Source organism: Pseudozyma hubeiensis (assembly GCF_000403515.1).
Source record: "Pseudozyma hubeiensis SY62 DNA, scaffold: PHS20, whole genome shotgun sequence".
NCBI classification, from domain to species: Eukaryota; Fungi; Basidiomycota; class Ustilaginomycetes; order Ustilaginales; family Ustilaginaceae; genus Pseudozyma; species Pseudozyma hubeiensis.
Genome location: NW_012133802.1, coordinates 392,644 through 416,323, shown reverse-complemented (window position 1 = coordinate 416,323; position 23,680 = coordinate 392,644). Strand labels below are relative to the sequence as shown.

Sequence of the window (23,680 nt, the reverse complement as noted above, 5' to 3'; positions counted from 1 at the left end):
CGTCGATGTCTGAAACATGCAACCATGATCATAGACTAGATCACCATCTCCTTATGCAACTCTATTGGTCAATCGCAATTTCTCCTCGAGCTTTGTCGTTGCCACGCGGTGCTACGAACCGAACGATGGCGTGATCAATCAGTCAATGATGGACCCTGACGTCGATGTGGTGGATCCAATCAATCATCGACGACGAGTGAGAGCAGCGGCAAGAATGATCCAAGGAAGCTCCGAGCTGCGCTAATTTGCCTGTCTTCCTATTTCTCGCCGCCATTCCCGCTCTAACAGAAGTATATCAGTGCATCTGCACGAAATCGAAATCGTGTCCCGATTCGCAATTGGCCAGCACAGGCCACACGGCGCTGAATCGAGGACCCTGAACGACGAAGCGTCTTCTGACTTTCCTGACTCCCAACACCAACTCTCGCACACAAATCCCCACATCGGTTGCCTACCACTACGCTCCGGACGGCGACGGTAGGATGGCTGCGGTACAGTCGGGCGAAGGCTTGTCTTACCCCGGGCCGTCAAGATTCTCGGCAAACACATCGGATGATGCAGGCTCCTCCTCCACACATGCGGCTTCGCGGCCGCTCGCAGCAAGAGTGCGCTCCGTCCTGCTGCAAGCACCTCGCGAGTCGAACGATATCAGCGAAGCGCTCCAAATGCTGGCCAAAATGTATCCTGCCGCACCAACTCAAGATGGTGCCAACACCGACACACCTGCCGACAAGGTCCACAGCAAGCATGCCACGCTAAACGGCAAGGCGACAACAACCTCCACTACAGAACAGCTTCAACTAGTAGACACCGCGCGAGCCAGACGCGATCTCGATAAGGACATCCGCCAGCGCATGCTCAGCGCCACCGACAACATCATCGCCGTCCTGCAAACCGTAGACAACGGTCTCGTCCGACTCTCTGATGACGTCGCTGCCATGCACGCCTCGTGCGACGCCGTCCAAGACAAGCTCCGTGCGGCCGAAGAATCCAGTCGCTACCTCGTCGAGCACGCCGAAGGTCTCGAACGTCAGAGAGCCGCCGCACTCACCCAGGTGCAAGTGGCCAAGCTTTTCCTGTCGCGCTTCACGCTGTCCGAAGCGGAGCGCGCTTCGATCTACTCGAGGGAGGTTCGCGTCGGTAACGACCTCTTCCAAGCCATGGACAAGCTCGAACGCATCCGAAGCGAGTGTCAGATTCTTCTGCAGGGGTCAGAGTCGCTGGCGTCCAGCCATCCCGCGTCCAGCTCGAGTTCTGCCGTCGCAAACGCTGGCGGAGGCACGCGCGCAGGCATGGACATCATGTCGTCCACATCCCAAGACCTCGACCAGGCGTACCAGAAGCTGTACAAGTGGTGTTCGTTCGAGTTCCGTCAACCAGTCAAGGAAGGCCTGGAAGTCTCACCCAGTCTTCGTCAAGCCACACGGCGACTCAAGCACGCACGTCAAGATCTGCTCCGCTCGGCACTCGCCACGCTCGTCCAAACACGCAGCTCCATCCTCGCCAACGCCTTCATGTCCGCACTCACAATGGGCGCAGGTCCACCTACCTACCTGCCCGGTCCGATCGAGCTGCACGCCCACGACCCAATTCGATACGTCGGCGACATGCTCGCGTGGATCCACCAGACCGTTGCCTCTGAACGCGAATTCCTGACCGCGCTGTTCGACGAAAAGGAGGGCGAAGGAGGCCGACGCATAGGTCAACGTCGACGTGGATTGGAAGGCTCGCTGGATCTTACGGGCTCGGATCCGGATTCGCTGAGGTTGGGACCGGGCGAGGCGTTGGTGCGCGAGGTGCTCAACTCGAACCTCGATGGATGCTGCCGACCGCTGCGGCTTCGTATACAGCAGACGCTGCGATCACAAGAAGGCAGCGTCACATCGTACCGGCTCGCACATCTGGTGCAGTTCTACCGCTCGACGATGGAAAAGACGATCGGCTCACGCGCTTCCTTGAGTCGGACGTTGGGCGAGCTGTCGGATCTAGCGGTGAGCGCGTTTGCCGACACGGTGGAACGTCAGAGCCGAGGCATCGAACGCTACGACGGCACTCCCGAACCCGATCTCAGCTTGCCACCACCGCTTGTGGCTACTGTCGGAACACTCAAAGAGCTCATCGGCGAGTTCTCACGGTCGCTCACCGAAGACTCGGCCTTCAGCACCTCGAAAGAGCTCACCACAGCGCCGCCGTCGGAAGAGTCGATCACCGCATGCCTCTCCAACTTTGACTTTGTGCTCATCAAACTCGTCAACCCGCTGCTGGACATGGTGCATCGTATGGTGGCACTTCACATTTCGAAACGACCTCGTTCGCGGACCGAAGCGACGGCCAAATGGGAATCTCTGCTGTTCACGTGCAACTGTCTGGAGGCCTTGTCATCGACCCTGGATGCGCATTCGTTTGCACAGTGGAAGTTGGCGCAGATTCGAGCGACACTGGAAGCAACGTTGGCGGAGGTGACGCAGTTGCATTCGCAGCAGGTTGTGGATAGGGCCGGATTGTCGGCCGTGCTAGCAGCGATGGAGAAGGGAGCCGATGGAGCCGGTGAACTGTCGAAAGTGGCGGGAGCAAAGCAGTCGGAAATAGCTCAGGCGTTGGCTAAGTTGGACCAGCTGACGCAGGACGACCTGCTGTCGCCGAAAGGATTGGAGCGGCTCGCCAGCTCAACAGCGAGACAGACAGTCCACAGTACAGCACTGCAACAACTCACCCAGTCCTACGCTCGCTTGGTTGACTCGATCCAATCTCCCGCAAACGGATATGAAAACACGGATCAGCTGATCAAACGTACACCCGAAGAAGTCACCATCCTTCTGGGTCTGTAATCATATTCGAATCTAGAATACCTTGCTGCCGACCCAAACGGTCATGACGGCGGTCAGAGCAGAAGCGACAAAGTTGACCGCGTTATTGTCCAATACGTTCCAGCCTGTGACCTTTTCCCACGCTGCGTTGGGGTCGTCCTGTTTCTTGGCGTCGAGGACGTCGGTGATTTGACCGATGAGGATCTTCTTGCTGGATTTGTTGTAGAGTGTCTGTTGGAGCGTTGCGCCGAGGATGCTATCCAGTAAAGAGCCGAAGAGACCGGATGCTGTGAGGAGGGAGATGAGTTTGACGTGTGTTTGCAGCGTCGGAGCGGTGGAGAAGGAGGGAGGGGAAAAGCGATAGTGGATGAGAAGCGAGATCGAGGTGATGACGCCGATCAGCGTCCCACCGAGTGCAGAGACGGTCAGGCCAAGTGGCGACACACCACCGTTTGTCCCCGGTGGCACCTTGCGGAATGGGTTGGTGACGAGTCTCGGTTGCGTCTTGGACAAGATTCCCAGCTCGGAAGCAAGCGTATCACCCATACAAGCGGCATAGTGTCCCGCAACCACCAACGTCAATCCCAAACTCGTCACGCCCCACCTCCATCCTCCCACCTCCACCTCGCTCAAGCTTCTCGTCCCCAACGGATCCACCTGCCCCCGACTCAGCACCCTGACCGCAATACACGCGGCAACAGCCGTCGCGCTATTACACAACACCTGAACAGCCGTTCTATTTCCCAACGACGTATCCCTCTGTTTCTGCGGAGACGGAGAATCGGGGGGAGAGTGAGTTTCGAGTTTTGCTTTGACGGATGCTTTGAATTTGGTCGCTTTCGAGCCGACGAGGTAGAAGGTGATGAGCGTGAGACCGTATCCGACGAAAGGGTTGGCCATGGTCGCGTATCCGACGAGCGAGGCTGTGACCGCGCCGGAAAGCGAGAGCGATCCTTTGCGGTAGCCAGAGTAGCCGAGGTAGGCGGCTATGCCGAGCGGAACTGGATAGAGATCCGACATGCTGGAAAAGGGCGAGGAGTGGAGAAGAGAGGTCGCAAGAGGGCAGGCGAGATGGAAGAGAAGGAGGAGGAGGAGGAGTTGTGGAGGAGAGGAGGCGAAATGTGGCTTGTGCGCCTGCGTGGGAATCGGGGGGTCGGAGTTGGCCCGATGCTCTTTTTCGAGGACAAGTTGCTTCTTCGTAGATGGGTCCGCAGCGAATGTCAACTTGTCTCGGTGGCCTACTACTGTCAACAATCTGGACACCAGGGATCGAAACATGCGACGAGGAATGTTTTATGTGATGGCATCGCAAAGCAGTAAAAGTACAAAAAGAGGTGCGGTGTCTGTCCAGTGGCAGGGTGTCTTGTTTGCGGTTGAGCTCCATCCAAAAAGTGTTCATCACAGTTGCGACAGCAGGCCCTTCTTCTTACAAATAGCACCGAAACATCTCACAACATCCTGCGCTTCTTGGGCCTGACACCACCGATCTTGACCGGCGTCTTGTCCGTCATCTTGCTAATCAGATTCTTCGTCCCCTGACCCTCTCCCGCCAACAACGCTCTGAAAACAGCCTCTCTCCCCTGACCAAAGCCGTTCCACAGCACCTCCAAATGCTGAATCCTCCAAGCGTCCTTGAACTCATTAATCTTGCCGAACATGGCGAAGGCAGCACGGTACCCTGCTTCGTAGCCGGATCGGGCGGACTTCTTGAACCCAACGCTGCCACCGGACGCGGAGGCGAGCGGGTCGCCAGAGGGGGAGGTGAGTGTGAGGATGGTGTTGTTGCGCGAAGAGTTGACGAAGAGTCGGTGCGGTTGGGCGGAGCTGGAGGAGAAGAGGGTGGGTGAGTAGCGGGAGGCGGAGGCGCCGCGGATGAGTGGAGAGGCTCGATCCCGGAAGGAAGAAGCGGATTCGTCGGCAGCTGCTTCGGAGCCAGGGAGTGCAGAAACGGCAGAGACGGAGCCGAGAATATCGTCGAGGTTGGTTGATGCCGCTTGCCTACCGCCAGACGCGGTCGATGAGGTCGCAGCATCGGCATCGACATTAGCGTCCGGCGCAGAGGCAAGCTCCCTCTGAAGAGCGTCCGAAACGTTGCTGCTTCCCGCTACTGTTGGATCCGTGGTGGGTTGTCCTGAAGCTTGCGACTCGAGCTGCTGTGTTGATGCCGACTTGTCATTTTCGCTGTTGAGCGCGCGAGATGATGTCGCAAAGGTGCGCAGAAGAGAGGTCGAGGGTTGCAGCCGTTGCTGTCGACATATGGATGACTCGGGTGCGGCGGCTCGCACTGCCGCTGTGCGTGCCAATTGCTTTGTGAGTCCTCGAAGCATGATGCGCTGTTCGGATGGGACTGATGGCCCTGATGCTCGTGATGATCGATGTCAGACAAGCAATTTTGTTGAGCTGGACGAGAAGAATATGCACATCGTCTGAGCAGCAATCTTTGATTTCTTCCCGCCCGACCTGCAACCAGTCATGCTTACTTAATTTTGTTGCTCTTCACCCACGTGACGGTGCTCATCACGATACGAGACGCAACAAACAATGTTCAATTTTTACTTGATTTCATCAAAAGGCGCCGCGGCTGCTCAGGGGCTCTGTGCCTAGATTCTCAGCGCAACTTCCCAAACAGGAAGGTCGAGGCGGATTGGAAAGCTGTCAAACACAGCGAGGCCCCTGTCTCTCCTTCTCCTCCTCCGCCTTGGCGTTGTCCTCGTCTCCGGCAACTTGTTGAAGCACAGCGATGCCAATTTACACGGAGCTTGAGCAAGGCTGTGAGAGCATCGATGCTTCCAGGTGCGGCTAGAGGAATCTCATGAAAGGGATGGAGAAAGAGCCAACAGATGCCCTAGCTGTGCGCCAGGGTGGGGTGGCCAACACGTCAGAAATAGTTAGAGGAGCATCTACAGCTCCCACCATGGTACCACCGGCGTATATTTTCCGATCTGCAGCCCACCACATTTTAGGGGTCGCATTCTATCCAGCTCCGCTGCTTCGACGGTGATTGTTGGATGCTACTGCCAAGCCGACCTCATTGCTGCGAACTTCTTCGTCTGTGCGCACACCACGTCGGTGTTGAATCAATTGCTGCATTCCCTCCACCTGCATCTGTGGGCGCTGCCTTCCTCTCCGCAGTCGATCTCGACAAGCGCTTCGGAGAGCTCCATCATCTCTGGCTACCACCATCACCGTTCCGTCTTGCTCTACTCTTCCTGAGAGCTGACACCTCTGCAACGATGGAGTCGCGCTATACCGCGTCCTCGCCATACGGCGACACTCGGCTCTCCACCCCGACCGCATCCTCTTCCCACCACACTAGCCCATACGAAGACAACGTCGACGTCGACACGGTCGACTACTACGACGACCAACCTATACCCGCACCACACCACCTCGCCACCTCCCATTCGCTCTCTCCCTACCCGACCTCGCCTGCACACCATTCAGAGATGCAGGAACTCCACCCGGCACCATCCGGCTTCCTCCTCTCCCAATCGCCCTACCTCCCGACGCTACCCTCGGCTCCCGAATCCATGCACGCAGGAACCTACATGCCCTCCTTCACGAGTCACGATTCGCTCTACAACAAGCCTTCGCCGTACGACGACCTCGACTCGGCTTCAACCTACTATTCCCATCGAGACTCTACCGACGCTTGGGGGCTGTATGACGCCGAACACGACGGCGCGAGGATGTCGCTTGCCCAGACGAGGGAGCGATACATCCAACGCAAATCCGCCGCATTCGCAGCGACCGATTCGGCTGTTTTCGCTGTATCACCTTCCCCTCCCTCGAAATGGTCTCGCTTCATCCCACCTCAACGGTACCGCAAACACCTCATCATCGCAGGCTCCGTCACTGCCGCAGTCATCTTCGCCATCATCATCTTCTTCTCCACCCGTCACAACACCAATTCCACCATCGTCGACGATCCGTCTTTCCTCCCCGGCAACACTGGCGCGGGGAAACCTACCGCCGGAGTGGTGAGCTCGGATTCGTCGGACCCGTCGATCTTCACCAAAGATGCGCGGCTCCACCGCTCCATGTACGGGATCTGCTATACGCCCTTCCACGCGCAATACCCTGCGTGTGGGACGACGCAGTCCAACGTCACGGAGGACATACAGCTGCTCTCGCAGCTGACTTCGCGCATTCGGCTGTACGGGAGCGACTGCAACACGTCCCAGCTCGTACTCGAGGCGATCAAACAGACGAAAGTCGATATGAAGATTTTTCTCGCCGTGTGGATCGATACCAACGCAACGACGGTGCAGCGTCAGATCGATAACGTCGTGGATGCGATCAAGACCTACGGTGTCGACAACATCGACGGCATCACTGTCGGAAACGAGTTCCTGCTCAACGGCGGTAGCGAAACCACTCTTCTCGGGTACATCTCCACCGTCAACACAACGATCAACTCCCTCGGTCTTCCCAAGTACATCCCCATAGGGACCGCCGATGCTGGAAGTATGATCACAACCACGCTCGCCACCGGTGCCGATTACATCATGGCCAACGTCCACCCATGGTTTGGCGGTCTACCCGTCGACCAGGCTGCTGGTTGGGTGTACGAGTACACCTCCACCAACGCCCCTTCCACCGCCCTACTCGCTCCGAACAAACCTACACTTTACGTCGCGGAAGCAGGCTGGCCAACAGCTGCCAACGAAACCCGTCTCGCCACCTACCAAGCCGCCGTCGCCGGTGTAGGCCACCTCAACACGTTCCTCCACAACTTCGTCTGCCAGTCCAATGCCAACTTTACCGCTACCGCTCAACAGGCGAGCTTCATCTTTGAAGCATTCGACGAACCTTGGAAGGATCCCCTGTACGGTGGCGTGGAGGCTCATTGGGGTTTGTTCGATAGCAATAAGCGTTTGAAGGATGGGTTGACTATTCCTGATTGTGTCGCTCCATGAGAAAAGCCTCACATTTTTGTCTTTCGTCTGTATTTTTTTCTTTTTCACCTGGTTTGAAACGAACAAGGCTGTCTCTTCATAGCTCACGACCGTGTGTGACTTTCTCATAAAGACTCATGAACATTGCAACGTAAGGGTTCCGGCGGTCTACATGGTGCTCCCCATCCCAGTCTTCCTCCTAGCCCTATCTCGTGGCTGCCTGAACACTCCTTCCCCATCCTTGTTCTTCTTCCCGCCTTCCTCCTTCTTCTTCTTTCCCCCACCAGCATCTTTCCCCTTCGGCTGTTGTGCCTTCTTCTCCACCACCGGCGTCTGGAAAGCATCCGGGGTGGAAGCAAAATCAAACTCTCCCTCGAATTTCCCCTTTCTCTTCTTGGCAGGTGTCGACGAATTCGAGTCCGTTTGACCTGCTGATTCGACCTTGCGTTTCTTCTTGAGCTCCTTCTTGGACGAGGGTGTGTTGGACTGTGTCTTTTTGGGTTTGGTGTTGGAGACGACGATGAAGTCTTCCTTCTCGGATGCGCTCGAGTCGTCGTCCATCTCTTCGGCTTGCGAGTCGGCGGTGAGGGGTTGGATGTTGGTGACAGCATTGGAGGGTGTCGACGGAGCAGAGCGCTCAGTCTGGGACACGGACCGCACGTCGATATCATCCACTTCATCTTCAGCGATGGAGGGAACGCTGCTGCCGAAAAGTCCTCCGACTTGACCAATGAATCCCGTTTTGATAGCGTCAATTTGCGCCGTCGAATCGGCGTTCCCGTTTGCTCGAGCTGGTGTACCGAACAGCTTCGACGAGGTGGAGCTGAGAGTAAGGTTCGATGCGGAAGCGGTGGTGGTTGGGGGTGCGGCCGAATTGGATCGGCCAAAGAGGTTGGATGCGAACGATCGCACAGCTCCACCGAAGCGGCTCGATGAAGCAGCGGCAGCAGTAGATTTGGAAGCGCTATTGCCCTCGGACCAAATGGAAGCGTCGACTTGCGGAAGCGTGGCTGCGACGTGGCTGATAGCGGAGATGGAGGGCAGATTCTTAATCTCGCTCTTCACAGCTGCGTCTTGCTGCTGCTTGTCTCCCTCACCAGGTGCATCTCTCGCAACAGCCTCCCCCACATCCATATCTTCACCACCCTCACCATTCAACAACTTCTCCGACAGCCTCTGCCTGTTCTCCTCTCTCCTCACCTCCTGATCCTTCTGCCACTCCTCCACCTCACCCTTGATCAACCCGACCAACTCCGCCACCCTCTTCTTCAACCCGGTCGCATTCGGCGGCACACACGCCAACACGCCCTCCCTGGTCAGCGGCGCCCTCGCCGCAAGCATCATCAGGTTGTTGGCACCCAACACGTACCTCGGCGATTCATCCTCCTCCCTCGCCACGCCGTCCCTCCACCTGTGCAGCGCCCTCACCAGCCTCTCCTCCTTCTTCATCTGCGCCAGCTCCTGCCTCTCCTCGGTCCCCACCGCGGCCTCACCACCCCATTTGCGCCACACGCTGCGCCAGCCTTCCCTCGTCTCGCCTTCGCCATCCCACTCTTCTTTGGCATACGTCGCGGTAGCCACGTCTCTACTACGCACAAACACCTCACGGATAGCATCCACCCCACCTGACTCCATCAACTCGTGACGAAGGTTGTCGTAGATGTACAGCAGAGTGTGTGTATCGCTTCTGGCGTAGTACAGCATCTCCTTGGGGAGGGGACGGATCCTCCAGTCTGCCAGCTGGTACCTCTTGTCGGCGTCAAAGTTGCAGTACCTCGCCATGAGGTAGTTCAAGCCGTGGCTGGGGAACATGAGCACGTTGGTGGCGTGGTACGTATCGAACAGGTTGACAAGGTACAGTCCGAGATCTCGCTGCAACCAGAGGACGTCGTGGTTGGCTCCGTGCAGCACTTTGACCTTGTCCGGGTGGGTGAAGGACGAGTTGAGCAGCTCGGCGTGTTGTCGGACGTCGTCAGATAGCGTGTCGATGATCCAGTCGCCCCAGCGGGTAGAAAGCTGCATGAGGCAAACGATTCCTTGGTAGGTGCGGTAGGAGTGATGTTCGAGATCGATGGCGATTTCTTTGACACGATCCTCGTCGAGATGATCGCGGAGCTGTTCGATCTGTTGCTTGGTCGAGACCCACTGGAAGGGGCATGCATCCGTCGAGATGGAAGGGTCCTTTTCGTTGAGAGGTGGTGGTGGATTGTCTTTGGCGTGGGCATCGGGTTTCGAGAGGGCATGCGTTGGAGGATCCGTATGCATGATCTCGTGATAGTAAGGATTGTCGAGCGGATCACCTTCAGCGCAGTACATGCCTCTTCTTGGTCCACGTGGTAGCGGCTGGCCATCTGCACCGAGCCGTGGCGGATTCGCGTGTCCGAGCGGAACCTTTGCGTTGGGCTTCCCATACTTCAGGTTAGGCTTCCAGAGCGTGTCGACCGAATTGTCCGCTTTGGTCGTGAACTGCTTCTGCGGCAAGGCAATGGGTGCATTCAAGACCCAAGACGGTAATGGACCAGTCTTGGGCAAAGATTTGCCGTTCTGCACCGCGGCCATGGCCTGCATACGACCGCTCGCAGTGTTGTCTCCATTCCCGCTCAATGTGGCTGCAGTGTCGTCTGCCGCGGATGCCATCTTACGCGGTGCAAGCTTGCCCGTGAATTCATCCAGGCACGTATCGGCGCTTTCAAGAAGATGATCGACGAGCTCACCGAGGTTGGATGCGAAGCTTTCGGTGGTGGTTACGTCTGCCATATCTAGGTCGAGGTTGACGCTCTGTTTCTGTTTCCTTGCTGAGTTGGAGCTAGAAGAGGCCTGCTTGGAGAGCGGGATCTTGGGCGCACGAGGATCCGAAGCAATCCAGCTGGCAAGCTGCGAGACGGAGGACAAGATGCGATCTGATTCGGAATCGAGCTTGTTGGAAAGCTTGCGGTCCATGCTGCGGTGGAAGGCGAGATCGCCGTGAGCTGGAATGAAAGCTGCATTGCGAGTGAGTGGTTGCAGAGCCGACTGTAGCTTGAGGAGGTATGCTGACAGATCCGTTTTGGGATCGGGTAGTGCTGCTGTCGATGGCTCTGGAGTCGATGCGGTCGAGGCTGCGGCGGAAGATGAGGTGGATGTAGCTGGAGTGGCCGAAGTTGTTTTGGAGTTGGAAGGTTTGGGTGAGCTTCCGGAGCCCTTTGCCGCTGCCGCCATGATTCAAATCCGGGTCCGCCTCTATTTTGATATCCGCTGCTGTGAGTGAGGCGGCACAGCAAAGGGTGAGATGGACGAAGGTTGGGTGGTGGTGGTGAACAAGGACGATAAAGTTGTACAGTTGACGGTACGACATGCAATTGCCGAATGCCGTTTTCCTGAGTCAAAAAATCTTTCTTCTCAGAAATCACTTTCTCGGCGTAAAATCACATTTTCTCGTCGGTGGAGGTCCGATATTCCTAGCACACCAAAGCCATGGTCTAACATTGTATTCCAAACCACTTTACGCGATTCGACACGCGTCTCGCAAAGCTTCGTTTCTCTGTACGACCAACAAACACTTTGCATACTCTCTCAACTATCACTTGCACAACGATGCCGCCAAAGAAGAAGACAGCCGCTACTCCCTCGGCAAAGAGGCAAAAGAAAGCGATCTCCATCGCTGCTGATTACGACTTTGACGATGACGATATCATGAGCATCCCCGAAGACGACTCAGCCGCTGTTGCTGCCCTTCCGCCTCCTCCCATCCCATCCGAACCCATCGCACCCATCACGCAGTCCTACACCTACGCATCGCCCGTCCCACCCGAATGCAGCAAGATCGACCCGTCCAACCCCAGCATCAAGGTACCCTGCGTGCTCGGCGTAGACGAAGCCGGCCGCGGTCCCGTTCTCGGTCCGCTCGTGTACGGCATCGCCTACTGCCCCGTCTCCTACGCTGACGAGCTCAAATCCATCGGCTTCGCAGACTCGAAAGCGCTCACCGCAGAACGTCGCGATACGCTGCTCTCGGCACTCATCCACCACGAATCACACCTCGGGTGGGCGGTGCGCGTCATGTCACCGCAGGACATCTCGGCGGGCATGCTGCGTCGTCGTCCCGTCAACTTGAACGCCCAGTCCAGCCAGGCGACGGTCTCGCTCATCGCTGGGGTGCTGGACAGTGGAGTGGATGTCACGGAGATCTATGTGGATACGGTGGGAGATCCCAAGAGTTACCAGAGGTTGTTGAGCTCGCATTTCCCCAGACATCCGCATATCAAGTGGACGGTGACGAGCAAGGCGGATGCGATTTATCCCATTGTGGGTGCGGCGAGTATTGCGGCGAAAGTGACGAGGGACAGATGCGTCGAAGGTTGGATGTACGCTGAGCAGCAGCAACGAAAATTAGACGTGAATGACGAGCCAAAAGTGCTGGGCGATGCTACCAACCATACCCCTTCCTCACACCTCGACACTCCCAGCGAAAGTAAAAAACGCAAGTCAGACTCGCACACCGACGACGACACGTGGTCCAACATGGGTCCCCTCGGTAGCGGATACCCGGGCGACCCCAACACCGTCGCCTACCTCAAACGCACCCTCGATCCCGTCTTTGGCTGGCCCGGACTGGTGCGTTTCAGCTGGGCTACCGCCAGAACCATGCTCGACGAGAAAATCAAACCTCCTTCTTCCTCCCAACCACTTCCATCACTCTCCTCCGCTAAACGCACAACACGTGCTCTCTCACGAACTTCATCCTTCGCCTCCGACATCTCTCCTCCAGAAACATCCGAGCCGGCTGTCCCGCAGACCGCTGCGACGAGCATATACGGAACCCTTTTACCGCAACCTAATGTGCCCGGTGGAACGGCGACCCGAGGCTACAAGGTCAAATGGATCGACGAACCGGTCTCCATCTCGAAGTTCTTCGGTCCCACCACCACCATCAACGCCAAGAAACCCAACCCAGTTGCTGTCTCTACACATGCTTCAGCAGAGGATGAAAATCTTGCATTCCACATCTCTCCCTTGCAAGCCGCTGTCAACACCTACTTGACCGCCGAGCCCAACCGACCCTCTTCTGCCACCATCTCCGATCGTGGTCAGATCCAGACCAACGTATCTCGACTTCTCAAAGATCTATCCTTCACCCCCACCAATGCATCCTTTTCTGTACTTTAGATGAGACCCTGCCTCTTGAGCAAGTCATACGTCTTCTTGGTATACGCGTTACCCGCTTCATCCTCGACCTCCTGTGCATCCATCCCGCCCGTCTGCTCCTCCTTGCCACGTTTCCGCAGCTTGTCCGCCAGCGCCAGTGCATCCGCGATCGTCGTCACGTCTCTGAATTGAACCGTATTCGGCAGACCCAATGCACGCATTCCGAAGGCGTGACGAGACTCGGTAAAGTGCTTTTCGAAGTTTTTGCGACCGTGGTAGATCTGGTCGGAACAGATCTCGCACTTGAACTCGTTGCGCAGGCCGTGCAGCTTGTACAGCCAGAACGGGATCGGTCGTCCATCCCACCCAATGGGAAGTTTGAGCGGATTGTACACCCGGCCCGTCTCATCATCCGCATCCTCGTCCATCGCATCCGCGGTTGAAACGGAATCGAGTCCAGAAGTAGGGTTGAGCGCAGACATGCGGTTCAACTCTTCCTCGGCCGCAGAGGCTTCCGCTTGCCTCTCCCGATCCGTGAGCGCCGCTTTTCGTTCCACGTTGGATTTGGTATCTGCGCGAATCGCAGCGAGGTGGGTGGCGAGCGTGCGGATCACGAGCTCTTCGCGTGCGATGGCTTTGGATCGAATGCGGAGCTTGATCTTCTCCGCCTCGTTTTGAGATCGGTTGGAAGGTTCGCCGGCGGGTGAGTCGGATTGTGCGAGTCGTGCGGCCGCCTTGAGATGCTTGGGCGATTTGAGGTGTGCATCGTAGACGGTTTGCTTCGAGTAGAATCTTCGACAGGCTGCACACCAGATCCCTTCTCCTTGTGCTTCGGCAGCTTTGGCCTTTGCCTGCGAGTTGGCTCCTCCAAACACTTCGGCACCTTGTTGCTCCCACCCCTCGACTTGTCCCTGCTCCCAATCCACCTCGAATCGCTCCAACGCTTCCGCCGAGATCGCATCGACATTCGCCAGCGGCTGCGTCTTTCTGAGAAATCCATCGAGATACTTTCTCAACTCAACCAGGTACGTCCTGTACCCATCCGTCTTTTTGGTGTGATTCGGAATATTGGAAGACGGTCCGACCAGCTTATCAAAGTCGTCGATGTAGCCGAGGTACGAGATCCGCTTTGCGCCCTTGAGATTGAGATAGGCTTCGTGATGCAAGTAGAGATCCAAGAACCTTCCTGCCATCTCCTCACCGGAAAACATTCGATCGATAAAGTCGAGCCCTGCTGCATCCGTATACCCTGCCGAAGCTGCTGCTGCCGACGACGACTCTGCATGGTGGTCGATGGAAGAAGATCCAGCTGCGGATTCTAACGACGTAAAGTCGATGTTGAAGCTGTCCGGGAGTGCGCCTGGATACCTGTCGTGGTACTCGCGAATGCGGCCGAGCCTTGCGTAGAACTCGCCGAATGCATCGTCGTCGCGAGTGGAAGAGATGGAATCGAGCTCGCGCTGCTGTTCTTGATGCTCGTCGACGTAGAAGCGATCGAGATACTGGTAGCGAGAGGTGACACGGTCGAGCAGGTCGGATGCCTTGTGTGCTCGTTTCAGCTTGTCCTTGTGCGTGAGACCGGAAGAGGGAAGGAGGAGGAGGTCGACGAGGGCCTGCTGGTAGCGTTCTGCTTCTTCGTGCGTTTGACGCGCCACCTCTATTAGTGAGGTATCCGCCATGGCTGATGATGGTGGTGTGGAGTACGAAACAGCAAGAGCAAGAGGAAGCACAATGAATGAATGGCAAATGCGCATTTCCGCATTCCGAATTTCCGCTGTCACGTGCGCATGATTTTTGGCTTTCTTCTCTCCCTCATCACTCTGCTCATCACCACCACCATCTCCCTCTCCAGCCGCTTGTCAAAGCGAGCCACGTCTGCGCCAACATGTCCGGCGGAATCAACTCTGGCGATGCCAAGCTCGCCTTTGATTCCTCCGAAACCCTCAAGATCGCCCCCACCTTCGACGCCATGAATCTCAAAGAAGACCTCCTCCGCGGCATCTACGCCTACAACTTCGAAAAGCCCTCCGCCATCCAGCAACGCGCCATCCTCCCCATCATCCGCGGTCGCGACGTCATCGCCCAAGCCCAGTCCGGAACCGGCAAGACCGCCACCTTCAGCATCTCCATGCTTCAATCCATAGATACCACGCTTCGCGAAACCCAAGCTTTGGTGCTCAGTCCGACACGAGAACTGGCGATTCAGATCCAGTCCGTCGTCCTCGCTCTTGGAGATTATCTGAATGTTCAGTGTCATGCCTGTATCGGTGGGACGTCTGTGGGGGAAGACATCAGGAAGTTGGACTACGGTCAGCACATTGTCTCGGGAACCCCCGGTCGAGTGTACGACATGATCCGACGTCGTCACCTGCGCACCAAGAACATCAAGATGCTCATCCTCGACGAATCTGACGAACTCCTCAACATGGGTTTCAAGGATCAGATCTACGACGTTTACCGCTACCTTCCGCCCTCAACCCAAGTCGTCCTTCTCTCCGCTACCCTGCCGCAGGACGTACTCGAGATGACTTCCAAGTTCATGACCGATCCCGTTCGAATTCTCGTGAAGCGAGACGAACTCACTCTGGAGGGAATTAAACAGTTCTTCGTAGCCGTCGAAAAGGAAGAGTGGAAGTTCGACACACTCTGCGATCTCTACGATACCCTAACCATCACCCAAGCCGTCATCTTCTGCAATACCCGTAAGAAGGTCGATTGGCTATCCTCCAAAATGAAGGAGAACAACTTCCAGATCTCCTCCATGCACGGTGAGATGCAGCAAAAGGAACGCGATGCTGTCATGGCCGAATTTCGTCAAGGCAGCTCACGCGTCCTCATCACCACAGACGTCTGGGCCAGAGGCATCGATATTGCCAACATCAGTCTCGTCATCAACTACGATCTGCCCACAAATCGAGAGAATTACATCCACAGAATCGGCAGGAGCGGTAGGTTTGGTAGGAAAGGTGTAGCGATCAATTTTGTCACCGTGGACGATGTCAGGTTGTTGAGGGATATAGAGCAGTTTTACTCGACCCAGATCGACGAAATGCCCGTCAAGTTGGAGGACATGCTGTGATTCCCTCACACCCTCTTTCAGCTTCAGTTGAGTTCTTTGCATTTCCGTCACTTGTTCATTCCTATGTACTTTTAGCCATCGTTTGTCTGTAATCTTCTTACCAGAAAAGATCCGATGTGTGTCAAGCTCGGCGCTTCCTGAGATTCAATGATATCGACGAGTTCGAAGCGAGAGCAACAGACGGTAAGGAGCGTATGATCGCAATTGTCATCACGCGTTACAATGCCATCCACCATCCCTCCTTGTCCGAGACGCAAAATCGTCTTCAGCCATTGAATCGTCAAAGTGAATGTGATTGATAGCAGAAAGCATAATGCACATGCGAATCTCCCGGAGAGAAAGTGAGTGATGAAAGAATGAATGTATGCCTCTGATGGAATGCTATCGAGAAAGAAATCACGACTGAGCGCCTTGCACCGCACGCAGAGGCAGACGGTATCGTGTCTGGTCAGCGGCGACATTGTTGGCCACGCTCTGCGCCGTCCTCGGTCTGCTGCTAGGTCGAGGCGGCGCTGGCAAAGGCTTGACTCCTTCCTGCTGCATCGTATCGCCACCCGTCGGAGGTCGATGCTGCTGACTGAACGCTTTCGCCTGCTGCTCGCGCGACGGATACTGCGCCTCTCCCCAGGCATCAGCCGTAAACGGTCGAAGCTGTCCATCTTCGTTGGTCTTGCTCCGGCGCCTTCTCGCCTGCCGCTCTTCGTCTGCGAAGGACAGCGGCGTCAGGATCGCGCCGCCGAACGACTTCTGGTGTCGCAGCTGGGGTGCAGCAGCTGCAGTCGTTGCCGGACTCGACTGTTCGCTGGCATTGCGGGCGAGGTACTCCAGCTTGATCGTCTCGGAAGCAGTTGGGGGTCGACTAGAGCTGGTTCCCGTACGGGGCTGGTTGGAAAGCAGACACTTGACACCGTTGGCTGCCACCTGTTGGATTGCTTGGCGGTGATGACAGTTGTTCGAAGAAGAGTTGGCGGACGAATGGGTCGAAGTGCTTCTCTGCCTCTCTGCCGAGGCGACAGTGGCGACGCTCGGGATCACGTTGGCCTGCAGCAGCGCAGGATCAATTCGGTTCTTACGTGCCAGCCCGGCGGGCAGGCTGATCGGGATCAGCTTGCGCCCATTGATCATTATTGGTGTAGCAAGCTTCCCGCTGCTCGAGCTAGCTGAAGAAACGCTGAGGGATGCCGGTGAGGTCTTCCCTTGCAGTTGTTTGCCATTAGCAGACTCTTCCTGACCCAGCTCGGCGTGCGATGCAGGACCCACGGCGGAGCCAGCCATCGCAAAAGACCGAAGTTGGCGTTGAGCCGAAGTGATGCGTCCGGCTGCCTTGGTCACCGGCGAAGTCTGGTGATGCATCCTCGTCATCGATGTGTTTACACCACTTGCGTCGCGACCTGGTGTTGTGGACTGAGAGTAGAAGCTCGAGTCGGCCGACGCGATACTGTTATTGGCTGAAGCGGGAGCTCGGCTGATCTGGCGCAGCGGACTGTTGTAGGCGCCACTGACGGCTTTGGACTGAGCGCCATTGGCGCTGCGGACGGGAGAGCTGGGCTGCTGCTGCTGCTGCTGCTGCTGTGGCTGCTGTCGATGCTGCAGCTGTCGAGCAGACGCCGAAGAAGGTGAAGCAGTACCGTCGTCGGACGCAAATACACCCGACCGTGGCGAGTCAGTCGGCGTAAGAGAGCTAGCAACAGTCTTGGAAGCCAGCGTCGGTCCCATTTGCTTCTTGACCAGGTTCAGCAGTCTCGACTTCCTTGCACGTTCTGGATTCAGCAACGTCGCCGAACACGAGAAGCGGACGGGCACCAATCTTCGCCTCTCCACATTTGCGTGGTCGACCTCGACACGGTAGGCAAACTTCCACGCCAATCTACCCTTTCGTTCGTATCCAGAAACTTGATGATCGCCAAGCGTGCTGAGAGACAGAGCTGCTTGTCGCGTCAGCAGGTCCGCCTTTGTGTCTTCGCCCACGGTGAGATGCTTGAGCAGCGCAGATGAATCCGACTTGCGTCCGACGGCGAATGTGAACCCATCGACACGCATCTCATGGCTAGGTCCAAACTCGAGCGTGCCCGATTGCTCGGCTTCCTGGTCCTTGTCGCCCCTCGACTTTGGTCTCTTTGGAGTGATTGCACGGGCATCGTCGGTATCCTCGACGAGCTGTTCCGGTCTTCCGAAAGGGTCGTAGGCGAGGTAGGTCATATCGATCTGGCATGCACGACCGTGGTCGCCTTCGATGTGCAGCGTCAAGCCCGAATTTAGGTACGAGGCCCAGCTTGACCCTCCAGACTTGGAAGCCGAGCTGTTGCCGCGACTCTTGGGTCGAGGAAAAGTGGAGGTCGTACGCGGAGTGACCGGGAGCGAACTCAGCGTGGTCGCTGGAGAGCTAGCCGAGCAGATGGACGAGCCCGGTGTTTGCTGCATGGGGTAGAGAGAAGAGTGGGCCTCTGAACTGGCTGCAGAGATGTGACTCGGATGACGCTGAGAGACGAGCGAAGATGCCCCAGCGGAGGAAAGGCTAGAGAGCACCAGAGGACGTTGAGGAGACACGAGAAACGGTGCAGCTCGCGGCGCAGTATTGGCCGCAGCCGCTTTCATGTTCGCTGCATCCGCATGGTCTGCTTCACCCAGTGTCCGAGACCGGAAACGACGGCCGAAGAATGACTCTCGACCATCGGTCTGCGAGGTCGAAGGACGACGGTCGGTGGCAGGGTTGCTCGTTCGGGTCGGGAGAGGTGGCAGCGGATGCTGAAGATGCAAAGCTTTCTGGGACGAAAACAACGAGCTTGATTCTAGACGGAGCTTGGGCGTGGAGGCGACGCGTCCACGCAAAGTTCGCGAGTTGGCGGATGTGCTGCTCACCTCGGCAGAGATGTCGGCGTAGACAGGCTTGGAAAGTGGCGAAAGCGCGGGAGAAGGTACATGCGAATGCACCTGGTAGCGAACAGAGTCGGTTGGCGATAGCATGGGCTGATCCGGGGACAAGGGCATCTTGTAGTTGGCGTTAGGCGAGTGGTGCGGAGCTTGGCTGTAGACATCTGCCGTGCTTGGGCGACGTCGAATCTCCTTGGTGTAGTCTGCTGCCGTGGCGGTCAGCGCCGAGTTGAAGCTTGGCAGAGAGGGAAGGCAAGGGATGCTAAGACTGTCGGATTTGTTCAGGGATGCGTCGCCGACGTCACGGGCAATCACTGTGCTGTCGCCGAGCTCAGCTTCGAATGCTGATGACTCGGTGGTGACAACGACAGGCGCCCACGGATGACGCCGTGCCGAAGTGTCGTCCTGGCTCCAGGCCGATGCCGCGTCGGAGGTACTTGCTTGCGTCGAGGTTTGAGAGCGGGAGCACGAGGGAAGAGAGCCTTCGTGTGAGAGGTCGCTGCCCACGTAAGAAGGACGTTCTATAGGACGTCCCTCGGCTGGTGCGCGTTTGTGCGTCCCGGGCGAGCTTTTCGAGACGTCCGAGTCAAGCGAGGCCTGGACGGAATACTCCTTGTCAAAGAAGCGATAGGCGCGGCGATAGAGGTCTGTTGGGGCTTGTGCACTAGCAGCTTGCGTTCGTGCTGCCATGAAGGGATCCGTGCCTTGCACGGAAGAGGAACGCGATGAGTGGTTACCCGAAGCCTCAGAGAGGCCCGAGGCCTTGCGAGGAACCGAGAGCCGAGCGCCGAAAGTGCCCTGAGATGCAGAGTGGGTGACAAGGGGCTCGTCGATGGTGTCCTCCGAAAACCGAGAGGATAGCACCCTATGTTGAGCGCCAAGAGCGGGAGGCTGATAATCGAGTGGAGTGTGGGGGCTGAAAGGCTGCATGGGCGAATTCTCGTCGATGGTGCCAATGTTGAGGGAGGGCATGCGGCTGGAGGGAGAACTGCCGGTGCTGGAAGTAGAAGTGGAAGCGCGAGGCGGTGTGAGGCGAGTTGTATCTGGCCTGTGAGGATACTCGTCGGGGATGTCGATGCTGAGTCTTGCGAAGTCGACTGAGGCTTTGCTCGAGCTGGTCGAGTACCTTGATATGGAACCCGCTATAGAGTGACCGCGGTAAGAGCGCATATCGAAAGTGTCGAAGGAGGGCTGCGTACGTGGGTCGAGGCAGAACGGTACTTCTGCCGAGCTCCACAAGGTGGAAATGCTGCCCGCTCTGGAAGCAGTGCGGGACATGACCGCATCCATGGCGTGACTTTCGGCAATGGAGGCTCGCGACATTGTCTTGTGGCAATCGGAATTGACTAGAGGAACAAATTTGGAGAAGCTGCGGTCTGTGGTATCGAGGAGGCTAGGGTTGTATCTTTATGAGCGAGGATGTGGAAGTAGCTTGGGTTTAGAAGCGATCCACTCGCATTGCTCCAAGAGCGGCCATAAGCGAGCAGGAGTGGGGCGAAGCGTGTCGAGAAGGCTCGGAAGTCGTCTTCCTTCCAAGTTTGGTGGGTATCGGAGGGTGCGATTGGTTGGGAGGGGAATGCACAGTATCAACTTTGGGATACAGCTAGCGTGAAGCAGATGAAGGCCGAGACGAAAGTTTGGTGGAGTTCCGGTGGGTGTTTGCGAAGGTTGTGGGGCGATGACAGCGTGTTTGCAGGGTATTGTAGCAGAGCGTGGTGGGTATCCTGGCGGTTCGAGCTCGTTGGTCAGCGATGAGAGCGTGGTTGCGTCGCTCGGTGCTTGGCAATGCGTTGGAGGTGATGATCGAGTACGAAGGTGAGAGTCGCTGTTGGAAACAGATGGTTGAAATACAAGCGACACTGCGATGGACGATGGAAAGATGAGAGGGGTAATGGAAAGAAAGGTCAAGGTTTGAGGAAGGGAAGGAAGGAAGAAAGGAAGGGAGGCAAGACGGAACGAAGAGATCAAGAGACCAAGAGACGCGAATGATGTTGTTGGATGCGGAGGAGCATAGGCCGACACCACGGCGGCAACAGGGATGGATCCAGAAAAGGGCGCTATAGTAGCGTTGCAGCAGTAGAAGAGCTCAGAGGACAGATGAAGGAGAACAGCGAGATGCAGACGACAGCAAGGAGCGTGGCATTCGATATAGACAAGTTCAGGCACGCAAGGAACAAGCGTGGGAGGCGATGCTAGCGCTTGACAGCCAGCCGCACATTGGGATCAGGTAACAAGCAGCAGCGATTCTAAGACCATTTCAAGGAATAGTGCCTGGGTCTCCCTCCCTTCCGTCGCCATTGAACAATGGGAAGCGTAAGATCGCTGTGGATGAGTTCAGACTGGCAGATGGCGGCGATTCAAGGGCGTCGAGGAATGTTATTATCAATAAAGCCCAGCATCGATCCATGCCCATGCCAATCGAGCAGTATCCTGTCACTTCTACGCCCAACAGTGTGATGTGACGAGGCGAATGATAGGTCGCAGCTACTGTACTTCCAAGTGTCGATCCGGGCATAACGCCACACGTCAGGAAAGTAACACGCTCGCAGCCATTCAAAGGGGGGGATTTCCCCTCCGAAAAGAGGCTACTTCAAGGGGTCTGGTCGGAATAGCCGCTCTGCAGCTCGAGAAGCAAGGGCACCACAGGGTCAAATTCGGCTAGCTTCCGATATGCTCTTTTTGCCTTCCTCTCGCATTTGCAGCACCGTCTCTCGAGCCCAAAGCGGACATGAGCGACTGTGCAGCACAGCGTGCAGAATTTGTCCATAGTCCAGCGTCGGCAAAGGCCTGGCTGCGTGTGGTACAGTGAAGGGCGAGCATGCAACTCACCTCGCCCCGCGGATGTATTTGTGCGGTTTTCGCATAGCGCCAATGCTGCAGAAGCTGGGCACACCTTGTTCCTCAAACGCGAGCATTTGCCGCACGCGCTACGCAGCATCCATTTCTTAAGAAGGCGGCTACAGGCTTTTTCTTGCATTGCTGGCCATTGGCTGTACGTCCTTTCTCAGCACCGTCAATCTTGAACGGAGCGCCCGACTAGACCTCCTCTGCCAGCTGTTTTGAGCAGTTCTAGCGAGATCCATCGCGACGCAGCAAAGCAGGAGGAAGATCCAGGCGACAGAAAGTGTTCATCGACAGATGCAAGGGATACTGCCAGGAATTAGGCCGGCAGATCCGCAACCCCCTTTTTTTTCTCAGCGAAAATAGCAGGGACGTGGGTCATTTTCTCTCAGTTTCCGATAAAGTGACTTCTCCTTTTTTTGATAGAACTTTATTTTGGGAAACTCAGTTCGTGTGCCTTGCTGGTGAGGCTGCGCTTGGGCTTGCACCTCCTGGCGTCCATCTAAGTTGTCGGCATGAAGCCAGCGTCGAAGCAGCAGCAGTGACAGCAGCAGCGCCTGTTCCTTCTTCCTGAGGTCGCTGGCCTTCAAGAATCGCTCGTCACCATCGCGTCGCAACGAATGGCACGTTGCTGCCACGAGCTACGATTCTGACTTAACTGGAGCATCCTGCGAGTCGAGCTAACGTGATCAACTTGGTCTTCTTCTTGGCTGCACCTGATCTCGCTGCGAGATGCCTTCGTCGCCACGAGCGCATCTACGGAACGGACCCGAGCTTCACGATGGACTCGAGCTTGTAGTTCTGGTCTCTCACAGGTCAATTCATGCGTGCACTCAAGCTGACCGATCGTAGGATGTGCCGGTCAGATCGGAGATGGAAGAGCCGATCCGTCCCCTTTTAACCTTCTCTCAACGTCGGACGTCGACTTCGAGCCATTCCAACTGCAAGTGAGCTTTTCAAGTGACGTAGCATCTCACTCTTGCCTCCTTTCTTCTTCCTAAGCCTCCGGTCCGCATGCCTCCACTTTTGAACCCGAGTCCTCATCGGCGTCACCCGAAGCGAAAGAGCTCTCCGCCTATCGTCTATCGTTCGACTCGTCTGTCACTGATTATTGGCGATGTCACGGGCGCTATGAGCTTGAGAGAATTGTATTTTGCTAATGAAGCCGGATGAAGCGCAGAGCTTGACACGAAAGCTACGTCGACATGGTGAAGAAGATGTGTGGGTTGAGTTGTACGAGTTTACTCCGAGTCCTCGAGGTACTTTCCTCGGATATCCTTCCACTGCTTCTGTTGGCGTCAAGTGGGGCGATGCAGGGGATCAAGAGGAAGAAGTCAGTTGGTCAGTGGTCTGTGTCTCCTCTGAGATGAGATGAACATGCCCTGAATCCTACGTCCGACCGAACCGGAGGCAGCAACACAAGTTCGACATGACGATGACTGGGGTCCAGCCAGAGGAGCATGCGTCGGGTCGGAAACGATCGCGCTGATCTGAAGCTCGGAGCGATCAATGCCGTGAAGTGGTGAGCACGCCTCTTGACCAAACATCCTTGTAAAGCACTGGTCTGCCAACTCTCTAGTCCGAGTATGTCCCTACTGTGCCCGTGCATCGAACGATCCACCGTCCAATAAAGACAAAAGAGTCCGAGTCGGTACCGCTAGCTAGCGTTGCCAAGCATTCCATCAACTCCTGAATCTCTTGCCCGCGCTGCGTTCATGGTCGTGCTGCCCTGCCGATGGGTCGGAGACAAGATCAAATCCCGTGTCGATGCGTTCGAAAACTTACGCCCTTGTTATGCGAATCCCACCATGCTGTGGTAGCAAGGTCGTAGCCGATACCGAAGGCGAAGGCGCCGAAGAAGATGGTGCCGACGCTGTGTGATTGCAAGTGTACAAGTGATTATGGGCGTTGCGAGAAGAGAGAAAGTGCAGCGGGGGTCAGTATTCGCGAACAAGTACATGGAGGGTCGCCAAGCCACAGCAGCCACGTCCAGGCTAGCGCTCCAGCTGCGGATGCCGTAACAACGCAGTGTATTTGATGATGCATTGACAGGCGCTGAT

At 56.5% G+C, this 23,680-nt stretch overlaps 9 protein-coding genes across 9 annotated transcripts; 4 read left to right on the top strand and 5 right to left on the bottom strand.

The window, feature by feature from the left end:
• Nucleotides 1–482: 482 nt before the first annotated feature.
• Nucleotides 483–2,828, top strand: PHSY_001904 (potential intra-Golgi transport complex subunit; the record flags this gene model as incomplete). The annotated part of the gene is made up of 1 exon (XM_012332530.1): nt 483–2,828. The coding sequence occupies one exon, from the start codon at nt 483–485 to the stop codon at nt 2,826–2,828; it is 2,346 nt and encodes a 781-aa protein (XP_012187920.1).
• Nucleotides 2,829–2,840: 12 nt separating this feature from the next.
• PHSY_001903 (hypothetical protein) lies at nt 2,841–4,085 on the bottom strand (the record flags this gene model as incomplete). Its single annotated transcript, XM_012332529.1, has 1 exon — nt 2,841–4,085. The coding sequence occupies one exon, from the start codon at nt 4,083–4,085 to the stop codon at nt 2,841–2,843; it is 1,245 nt and encodes a 414-aa protein (XP_012187919.1).
• A 170-nt stretch (nt 4,086–4,255) lies between these two features.
• Nucleotides 4,256–5,134, bottom strand: PHSY_001902 (likely mitochondrial ribosome protein; the record flags this gene model as incomplete). Its single annotated transcript, XM_012332528.1, has 1 exon — nt 4,256–5,134. One exon carries the CDS (start codon nt 5,132–5,134, stop codon nt 4,256–4,258), a length of 879 nt encoding a protein of 292 aa, XP_012187918.1.
• A 906-nt stretch (nt 5,135–6,040) lies between these two features.
• PHSY_001901 (potential glycosyl hydrolase) lies at nt 6,041–7,726 on the top strand (the record flags this gene model as incomplete). Its single annotated transcript, XM_012332527.1, has 1 exon — nt 6,041–7,726. The coding sequence occupies one exon, from the start codon at nt 6,041–6,043 to the stop codon at nt 7,724–7,726; it is 1,686 nt and encodes a 561-aa protein (XP_012187917.1).
• A 147-nt stretch (nt 7,727–7,873) lies between these two features.
• Nucleotides 7,874–10,903, bottom strand: PHSY_001900 (likely nuclear exosome component; the record flags this gene model as incomplete). The annotated part of the gene is made up of 1 exon (XM_012332526.1): nt 7,874–10,903. The coding sequence occupies one exon, from the start codon at nt 10,901–10,903 to the stop codon at nt 7,874–7,876; it is 3,030 nt and encodes a 1,009-aa protein (XP_012187916.1).
• Nucleotides 10,904–11,278: 375 nt separating this feature from the next.
• PHSY_001899 (ribonuclease subunit) lies at nt 11,279–12,725 on the top strand (the record flags this gene model as incomplete). The annotated part of the gene is made up of 2 exons (XM_012332525.1): nt 11,279–12,298; nt 12,453–12,725. 2 exons carry the CDS (start codon nt 11,279–11,281, stop codon nt 12,723–12,725), a joined length of 1,293 nt encoding a protein of 430 aa, XP_012187915.1.
• Nucleotides 12,726–12,846: 121 nt separating this feature from the next.
• Nucleotides 12,847–14,583, bottom strand: PHSY_001898 (hypothetical protein; the record flags this gene model as incomplete). The annotated part of the gene is made up of 1 exon (XM_012332524.1): nt 12,847–14,583. One exon carries the CDS (start codon nt 14,581–14,583, stop codon nt 12,847–12,849), a length of 1,737 nt encoding a protein of 578 aa, XP_012187914.1.
• Nucleotides 14,584–14,714: 131 nt separating this feature from the next.
• On the top strand, nt 14,715–15,908 carry PHSY_001897 (hypothetical protein; the record flags this gene model as incomplete). The annotated part of the gene is made up of 1 exon (XM_012332523.1): nt 14,715–15,908. The coding sequence occupies one exon, from the start codon at nt 14,715–14,717 to the stop codon at nt 15,906–15,908; it is 1,194 nt and encodes a 397-aa protein (XP_012187913.1).
• Nucleotides 15,909–16,304: 396 nt separating this feature from the next.
• On the bottom strand, nt 16,305–20,102 carry PHSY_001896 (hypothetical protein; the record flags this gene model as incomplete). Its single annotated transcript, XM_012332522.1, has 1 exon — nt 16,305–20,102. One exon carries the CDS (start codon nt 20,100–20,102, stop codon nt 16,305–16,307), a length of 3,798 nt encoding a protein of 1,265 aa, XP_012187912.1.
• Between the last annotated feature and the right edge of the window lie 3,578 nt (nt 20,103–23,680).